Source organism: Gopherus evgoodei, chromosome 24 (assembly GCF_007399415.2).
Source record: "Gopherus evgoodei ecotype Sinaloan lineage chromosome 24, rGopEvg1_v1.p, whole genome shotgun sequence".
Classification (NCBI taxonomy): Eukaryota; Metazoa; Chordata; order Testudines; family Testudinidae; genus Gopherus; species Gopherus evgoodei.
The window spans coordinates 2,967,519-2,977,084 of NC_044345.1; the positions used below are offsets into that span (position 1 = coordinate 2,967,519).

At 51.1% G+C, this 9,566-nt stretch overlaps 2 protein-coding genes across 2 annotated transcripts in view; both read left to right on the plus strand.

Annotated features, from left to right (window-relative positions):
* NCSTN (nicastrin) overlaps positions 1 to 4,956 on the plus strand; it is a 43,094-nt gene extending 38,138 nt beyond the window's left edge. The window contains exon 17 of the mRNA XM_030541988.1: positions 4,834 to 4,956. Within this exon, the coding sequence (XP_030397848.1) occupies positions 4,834 to 4,869 (36 nt within the window). The 3' untranslated portion in view covers positions 4,870 to 4,956. The remainder of the gene's footprint in view (positions 1 to 4,833) is intronic.
* An 81-nt stretch (positions 4,957 to 5,037) lies between these two features.
* On the plus strand, positions 5,038 to 8,985 carry NHLH1 (nescient helix-loop-helix 1). The gene has a single exon (XM_030541991.1). The coding sequence runs from the start codon at positions 5,218 to 5,220 to the stop codon at positions 5,626 to 5,628; it is 411 nt and encodes a 136-aa protein (XP_030397851.1). The 5' UTR covers positions 5,038 to 5,217; the 3' UTR covers positions 5,629 to 8,985.
* The last annotated feature ends 581 nt before the right edge of the window (positions 8,986 to 9,566 follow it).

The window sequence follows — 9,566 nt, forward strand, 5'->3', positions numbered from 1 at the left end:
GAGGAGAGGTCTCTGTTCGTTTCTCCCCCCCCCCCAGTCTCTCTATTTCTCCTTTATGAAATATGCATGGTGAACAGATGTCTCCTTCTCCCTCCCACCCCACTACCTCCTTCCCCCCTGCAGGACCACATCCAACCCCACCTCCTCTTTCCTTCCCTCCCAGGAGGGCTTTAACTTCCCTCCCAGCCAATGGGATCCCCTCTGCTGCTTTTAATATTTATGAGGGGGAGCACTGGAGTGGCCAATAGGAAGCCTGGGGTGGGAGGCAGCATGCTAGCTTGGGTGCTTGTATATATAGTGTATGGGCCGCATGCTTCAAGGTGTGTCCATATAAATGTGTAGCAGCCCGTTTGCACCTCCGCATGTCTGGGCCCCAGTGACAGGATCACTGCCCTCCCCAGGCTCATCCATCAGTGCAGGACTCTGAGCACACAGGGGGAAACTTTCTTCCCCATCAATGAACAAACGAGCCAACCGGATCCTTAAGGCTGGGATTATTCGGGCTTCGTCCTACAAGCAGAGAAAAGCCAGAGGAACTTCAGAGATTGAGGATGTCGTCTGGTTAGGGGTAAGGCAATTGCTTGGGACGGGGTGAGGTGGGCATTGTAGATACACTGATATTTTGCAATCAAATCCATTGCTGCGATACCATGTGGTGACATTCTATGGTGATAGATAGATAGATAGATAGATAGATAGATCCATATAAATTTAGAAGTAGAACAATATTCAAGACAGAGAATTTCACCCACCCACCCGCTGTTAGCCTTTTGATATAACTTTTGGTATATGCACACTCACTTAACTTTGAAGAAGTCAAGCTGAGAGGGTTTTCTGGGGTGTTGTGATGGCTCTAAAAAAGAAACCTCAGATCCAAACACCCCACACTCCTGGGCTGGGAGTGGAGAGGTGTCCTGAGTCCAGATACGCAGCTTTGGCTGTCCAGGGTCCTGGTGCCTCTCACCAGCAGTCACGTGCTGGATTTGGTGACACTGCACTTGGAGGCAGGGAAAGGGCCACAGAGGGAGATTTTGGAAAGGGGAAAAAGGGCCTTTGGCTCAGAATTTTGTTTTAGATTTTAGTGGCCATTGAATGTGACTGCTGGATCCTGCCCAGCTTCGCAGTGCGAGGGGCTCTCAACCCAGGCTTCTGCAACAGCCAAAATTGACAGAACACTCAGTTTGCCTTTATTGCAGGGCGAAGAAGTGAAAATCTCCCAAGAGGGAAAGTCATTGGTGTAAAGCATCAGGGACTTGCAGGATGGAGTAGCTCAGACAAGCAGGCAGCTGGGAAAGGACCCAATTCTGCAACCTGTACTTATGCAAGCGAGCCTGGGCGTCCCGTGAGTCAGGACTTGATTAAGACTCCTGCATTGAGCCCCACGGGTATAAATCATCGTCCCTGCCCAGCGGTCACACCCAGAGGCCTGTCTTGCTAGTTACCTCACTGTAATAACAAAGGGCCAGACCTTTGGCTGGTGTAATTGGGCATAATTCCACTGACTTGGATTGCGCTAGGGCAATTTACACCCGCTCAGAACCTGGGCCGGTCATCCAGCGTGTTCCATGCAAACGGCTGGCAAGTGAGGGCACAGCCAGTTCTCTTGGAAATGTCGCTGGCAATTGTTCTGGGGTGGGGGCAGGGAGGTGGCGTACCCTGCCCCCACCCCAGATTCTGTTGGCCACTCCTTTTTCATTAATCACCTCCCAGGGGGTTGGGGCTGGGTGTTTAAAGCGATTGTGCCTGCGTCAGGGACATCGTCACCAAAATAAAATTGTGGAAGGGGAGGGAGTTGTGTCAGCGTATGGAACGTTATATGTGGTTATATTATATCCTGCAAAGTCGGTGTGCGGGAGGCAGCAGAGCATCTAGACCTATGGAAAGTCTGGGAAGGGGCAAAAGCTCCGCTTGCCCCAGAGAAAATGAACCTCCTTGTCCATATTTGTGACCTCACCCATCCACCCCTGTGCAGGAGCAACAGAACCGGGCTTGGTTGCAGCCTCACTCCAGTTTGACACGGGTGTCACTTCATCCTAACTGTGCACCTCGCGCAGTCCCTCGCACCAGCACTGAGTGAGCACTGGGCTTTGCACATGCAACAGAGAATCCCGCCCGTTGTCTTCAGCACAGTGATGCTGGTGACAAACTGGCCTAACCGAGCGGTGGGGCAGTCCCTGGGGCGGGCATCAAAGTCCATGGTCCCAAGGAGTGTGGGGCATGGTTGGAAAGAGCCGTAGGTTTGACAGACAAGTGTTATGAGTGCAAATCCAGCATGAGTCCACCAAAGCCAGGCAGCCCCTCTCAGGGGCTGCAGAGACCTGGCTGCAAGGAACGCAGCCTTTGCCTGAGGCAGAAGAGTGAAGAGCCAGCTCCTTGTAAGCATGGTACCGCTGTCCAGGGATGTAAGCCCTGCCTGCTCCCATGGTTTGGTGATGCTGCAGTGTGGACAGTACTTGTGAGCCAGGATTGTGAACTCTGAGGCAGGGACCGTCTCGCTCCATGTGTTGCCCAAGCACTCGGGAAAGAAAAGCAGCTCCCGGCTGCCCCTCTGCAGGCAGACCTTCCCTCACTATTGTTCGCTCTCCCAGCACACTGCTCCCAAGGCCAAGCGGGGAGGGAGGGGGCCTGGTCTCCCCTCTCAGACTTAGAAGTGGGAGATTGGGGATCCTAGTTCGGTGGGAACGTCCTTGAGAAAAAAGGAATGAGAGCGCAGCGGAGAGAGAGAGAGACGAGGCGGGGTAGGGAAATGGAAGAGAAAACGTTACATTAGACAGACACAGCGCACACTGGTGGCAGGGGATGAACGCACTTAGAGAATTTAAACACATGCCTAAAAACTCGGCTGGATTGGGGCCTTCTTGACTGACACCTGAACTGGTGTCTCTGGACCTTGCCACAAGGAGGGTAAGTTACTAATGGGTCACACACTTCGTAGCTCATTGCACAGCCCTGGGGCTCACTGGTTCCCTCCCACCCGACCCCACAAGCTCTCTGGGTGTCCTCCTCCCGTCCCCCTCTATTCTAGGGAGTCCCAGCAATGCTCCCCAATCCCCTGCCATTGCAGGGGTTCTGTGGGCTTCCTATTTCCCCTTCCCTCGAGACCAAGGTCCCCCAGTTTCTCCCCCATCACACACACCACTTCAGGGTGCAAAGCTCAGATCTTTGAGAGAGAAGAGGACATTGGATCCAGCTACAAGCAGTGCCCGAAAAGCAGTTCCACCTGAAAACAGCTCCATCTTTGCTCCCCAAACCCTCAACCTTCACTAGAATAACTTTTAATTTGTTTTTAATTAAAATGTGCCATATGAGCGAAATAATTCGCTTTCTGGATTTTTATTTTATTTGGTACAAGATTTTTAGGGAATGTATTTGACAGGTGTTTCCCCATATTGCAATGTAAGTGTGTGGTTGTGTCTCTGTGTGCGTCTCTGTGTACATTTGTGTGAGTTTGGCTCTGTATATTTATTTCTCTCTGTGTGTGTGCATGTGTGTGGGTGAATTACTGTGTGGATATGTGTGTGGTTTTGTGTGTATGAATTTATGTGTGTGTTGTTCGCATACTGTGTCTGTTTTTCATGTGCATGACTGTGTGTGTATGTGAGCGTGTGGGTGAATTACTGTGTACATATGTGTGTGGGGTTTGTGTGTGTTAATTTCTTTGTGTGTGAATTTCGGAGTGTATTTTTGTGTGTACAAATTTCAGTCTATATGCCTGTGAGTTTCCCTCTCTAAGTTTGCACATGTCCTCTGGGTGCATTTCCACAGAGTCATGAGGCTGTGTCTGTACATGTCAGTCTTTTAAAGTCTGACTCAGAATATTTCTTTCATTTCATTGCCTCTGTTTATCCATTCTGTTTATTCAGCCATTCTGCTGGTTTCTTGTAATCATATGGCTTGTTAGAATTCAAAAGCATCTCGCCATGTGCAAAAGATGTTATACAAGAATAATATTTTACATCTATCTATCTATCTATCTATCTATCTATCTATCTATCTATCTATCTATCTCCTATTCTAGCTAGCTAGCTGTCTGTGTGTCCAGTTTTCAGTCTCTGCTAGCAGTAACAGCTCTCTAGTGCTGAGATCTTTTTTTCTAACCTCTCTTCGTTCCACTCACTCCAAACTTTGTTTCCCTTTCCCCTCTGGCTCTGCCCCTTGCCTGGTTCTGTCCCAGCCTGGCTGGGAGGGGTGGCTCAGGCTCAGCCTGCCCTTTCCCCAGACCCACAGTCCCTGCTTTGGAAGCATCTGTGTGCGAGCTGGGCTCTGCGGAGGGGCTGTGAAGGCAGCGGAGGGAGGGGAGATGGAGAGCCAGTATTCCTGGCCTGCATGCAGAGTCCCAGGGGGAGCAGAGAGCCAACTTCCATTTGGACAAGTCAAGCCAAGCAGCTGGGTTGGGTTCCATATGTCTGGGGTGCCAGAATCCATGACATACGGGCTCATTTAATATACAATAAGCCCCCCCACCCCCACAGTCTGTCTTTTCCCCCCTCGCTCCAATCCACCACCTGTCATCTCTCTAGAGAGCCAGGAGAAATGACTTCCATCTAGTCCCATAGCCTCTCCACAGGCTCCCCTGTCTGGGCCTTTCCCTGCAGCCACGGGCTGCTGCAACCCCTAAGGCCCTGCCCACAGCCCACATTGCTGGTAGCCATGCATGGGTCGAGCTGCGTCCGTTCTCTGCATGGCGCCAGAGGGCTTTGCTGGCTTGTAACTGGAACTGTTTGCTTGTCCTAAAGGCACAGACGAAATAAACTTTCTTTCTTTCTTTCTTCCTTTCTGTTTGTTAAGTGGGAGCAGAAAGTTAGTGAGAACTCCTTTGTTTCTGTTTTCTAGAGCACTTTGGAGGCAATTGCAGAGGCTGACATCTGAAGAAGGCAAACCACGCCACACAGCGTGCCGAAGGCGGACCCTGCAATCTACATGTGCACATAGAGGAGAGATTTATTTATTTAATTTATATATTTATTGGAAATTTATTTAAATTATTTATTTGGAAGATTGTTGATTGTGTGACTAATTCCCTGGAGAAAGGAATTTTCCTTGGAAGGATTTTTTTTTTAAATGATGATGATGTGAACCAGAGAACAAAATATTAGCAGCAGAGCAATTTTATTTTGCAATTCATTCTATCTATCTATCTGTCTACCTATCTGTCTGTCTATCTATCTATCCTGATACACATCCATCAGTCTGTCTGTCCATCCATACTTGGAAAAGATGATGCTCAATTCAGACCAGACGGAAATCGACATGCCCCCATCTCACTCCGAGACAGAGTCAGTTTTTAGTGACTGTGGGGGGGGCGGTGGCCGTGGGGCCGGAGTGGAGGAGGCCGGCAGCATCGGCTTGTGTGCCCAGTCCCGGCTAGCTGAGCCGGGTGAGGCTCTGAAAAAGGACCTGCAGCACTTGACCCGAGAGGAACGTCGGCGTCGGCGGCGTGCCACGGCTAAGTACCGGACAGCCCACGCCACGCGGGAGCGCATCCGCGTCGAGGCTTTCAACATGGCCTTCGCCGAGCTGCGCAAGCTGCTGCCTACCCTGCCCCCTGACAAGAAGCTTTCCAAGATCGAGATCCTCAGGCTGGCCATCTGCTACATCTCTTACCTGAACCACGTGCTGGACGTCTGAGCCACCAAGCCCACATCCGTCTGTCCGTCTGTCTGCTACATCTCCTGCCTGAACCACGTGCTGGACGTCTGAGCCACCAAGCCCACATCCATCTGTCCATCTGTGTGCTACATCTCCTGCCTGAACCACGTGCTGGACGTCTGAGCCACGGAGCACACGTCCGTCTGTCTGTCTGCTACATTACCTACCTGAACCACGTGCTGGACGTCTGAGCCACGGAGCACACGTCCGTCTGTCTGTCTGCTACATCTCCTGCCTGAACCACGTGCTGGACGTCTGAGCCACCAAGCCCACATCCGTCTGTCCATCTGTCTGCTACATCTCCTACCTGAACCACGTGCTGGACGTCTGAGCCACGGAGCACACGTCAGTCTGTCCATCTGTCTGCTACATCTCCTGCCTGAACCACGTGCTGGACGTCTGAGCCACGGAGCACACGTCAGTCTGTCCATCTGTCTGCTACATCTCCTGCCTGAACCATGTGCTGGACATCTGGGCCACTGAGCCCACGTCAGTCTGTCTGTCTGCTACATCTCCTGCCTGAACCATGTGCTGGACGTCTGAGCCACTGAGCACACGTCCGTCTGTCTGTCTGCTACATCTCCTGCCTGAACCACGTGCTGGACATCTGGGCCACTGAGCCCACGTCAGTCTGTCTGTCTGCTACATCTCCTGCCTGAACCATGTGCTGGACGTCTGAGCCACTGAGCCCACGTCAGTCTGTCTGTCTGCTACATCTCCTGCCTGAACCATGTGCTGGACGTCTGAGCCACGGAGCACACGTCAGTCTGTCCATCTGTCTGCTACATCTCCTGCCTGAACCATGTGCTGGACGTCTGAGCCACCGAGCCCACGTCAGTCTGTCCATCTGTCTGCTACATCTCCTACCTGAACCATGTGCTGGACGTCTGAGCCACCGAGCCCACGTCCGTCTGTCCATCTGTCTGCTACATCTCCTGCCTGAACCACGTGCTGGACGTCTGAGCCACCGAGCACGCGTCCATCCATCTGTCTGTTGCATCTCCTACCTGGATGTCTGAGCCAACAATTGTCCATCTGTCTGTCCATATTTCTCTACAGATCCTGCCAGACATGTGAGCCACCAAGCCCGTCTCTGTCTGTCTGTCTGTCCATGAATTTACCATATAGCCTATCTGACTACTTCCTGGAGTCTGATCCATCTGTCTTTGTTTCTGCTACATCTCCTACTGGGCATCTGAGCCACCAAGCCCACATCCATCCGTCTGTCTAGCTGCTACCTGAACCACATGTGGGACATCTTGAGCCTCCGAGCCCATGTCTGTCCACCCCTCCATCTGTCTGTCTACTCCATCTCTTACTGGAACCCCAAGCTGGACCTCCGAGCCGCAGCAGCACCAACAGTCCTGGGATCTAGCCCATGTGTCTCTCTGGTTTTTCTTCTACCTGAGCCATGGCTTGGATTGGTGAAGTAACAGCAGGAACCTTCCAGGCCTTTTGTCTGTTGGCTGCATCTCTCCCTGCTGGCACCATACACTGGGCTCCCAAAAGGCCCTGTCGCAAGAGGCAGCTGCGCCATCTGAGCCTGACGCCCCCGGGCAACCCCCAGACCTAGGCAGACAAGGAAGGGAGCTTGACCCCCTGTGAGCTCCGGCATTCCTTGCACAGCTGCAGGGCTCCTGGTTTTTCCTGCCCTGAAAAGAAATACCAAACATGCTGCAAAAATGGAAGACATGGGGCAGCCCCCAGCCCTAGCCCCACAAAGATGGGAAAGCAGCAGCTTCCCTGCAGGGTCCAGAACCTAATGAAGGGTGGATGGTTCCCATAGATGGATGGGAAAGAGGGCATTTCCTTGCTTAGATCCACTCCAGAAGACATAAACCTTGTCCTCTGTCATGACCCCATCCCTTTTCCAATAAGGGCAAGGGAAAACTGGCTGTGAGTCTGTCCCTGGGGGGAATTTCAGTGCCCCACAGGGTGAGAACTGCCATCAAGACTGGATCTCGAGTTCCCGAGCCAGTTCCCAATTCAGCATCCCAAAGGTCGGAGTTAATAGGCGCCAATCTCCATTGTCCTGCTGTTGTTTATAGTGATGCAAAGTGAGTGTGAATGGTGCCCATCCTGACTCAGGAGTGTTTGCACCTGCTTTGCACCAGTATAAGTGACTGGACAAGGTGGACAACAGGCAGCCAAGCCCAGTGAGTGTTTGATGGCAGCAGGCTCTGGTCCCTAAGGCTGTTTCATGTCTCCTAGTAAGAGGGGTCAGCCTGGGGGAAATGTGGTGGCTCTCCACTTAAGCTCCAGATACAATCCCAAACTACACCGGCAATCTCAGATGACTGGATTTGCCTGCTGTAATGATCAGTGCACAGTGAATAAGTAAGGCTGACCTCTACCTTGCCATCATTAGCCTCCAGAGTGAACATCTTGTTGCAATGAATGGGAGTAGTTAATTCACACCTCTCTTAGGGCTTCAGGCCTCGACTTTCCTTGGCCATGCACCTTGTGTTGTCATTAACCTCCATGCAAAGCAAGTGTCAGGCCTTGCCTTCACTGGGATTCCAGTCACCAGTTTTAACCCCTTAGTGGGACACAATTTACCCCAACAGAGCACAGTTTTCACCAGTGCAGGTTATCCGGTGCCTCCCTGGTGTAAGCTATGATCTGCGATGGGTTTGCACTGGGGCAGCTGCACCTTAGAGGGATCTGTGCACCCAGTTTGCACAGGTGCAAATGACGGCCATGGGGCTAAATGAATGGGAACTGGGTGACCAATCCCCCCAGGCTGTTGACCTACGGAGTGCCTGTCTTCTCATGCTCCCTGGTGTAAATCAGGCGCAGAGAAGCAGGCGCTGTAGCCCCAAGTGAAGGCATCTGCAGACAGTGCGGGATTCCAGGCCCCAGCAAATCTGTTGCACAGAGCGGGAGCAGGATCTCTCTCTAATCCCCTTCTGGGAGTCCTGGCCCCAGCCCTGGGGGTCAGGCGCTGCCCAGCTCAGCAAATCCGTCCCCCTTTTCCAATGGCAAAGCCAAGCCATGCTTACTGTCGGAGAAAGAGAATCTGATTGGTGGACATTAGAACCAAAGATAAATGGTGTTTGGCCAATCTGATCACTGCATGAGCGAACTGTAAACAAGCACTGGGCCTGCGGCCAATCGAAAAAGAGCTGGCACAGACAAGTAAACGAGCATGAACTTAATGGGTCTGAGCCTGCAAAAATCCACCTATTGGCTTCAATAGTATTGCTCCTGTGGCTAGGGGTCTACAGGGTCAAAACATCTATTTATCATTTATCCCCATACTCATCTCTACATCTTCATACACACCCATCTATCTACCTATCTACCTATCTATCTATCCCAAAACACCCCCTCTATCTATCTATCTATCTATCTATCTATCTATCTATCTATCTATCTATCTATCATCTATCTATCTATCCCCACACACCCCCTCTGTCTGTCTATCTATCTATCTATCTATCCCCACACACCCCCTCTGTCTGTCTGTCTATCTATCTATCTATCTATCTATCTATCTATCTATCTATCCCAAAACACCCCTCTATCTATCTATCTATCTATCTATCTATCTATCTATCTATCTATCTATCTATCTATCTATCCCCATACTCCTCCATCTAATGTCTGTCTGTCTGTCGTCATACATATCTGTGGATCTATCCCCATACACAGCCGTCTATATTGATCTATCACATTACATATCCTTTTAGCTACATATCCACTCTCCCTCTCTGTGTCTATCTGTCTGTGATCTTCTGTCTGTCTGTCTCTCTAGGCATTTCACCGCAGCCACCACAGCTGAATCTTTCCAGTTCCATTTGGGGGTTCAGATGAAACTCAGTGAACAAAACTGATGAAAAGAGGGTTTTTTCCCAGCATGCTGTTCTAATCAGGCCTTTTGGGCTCTGTTCCCAGCTCTGCCGCTGATTCACTGG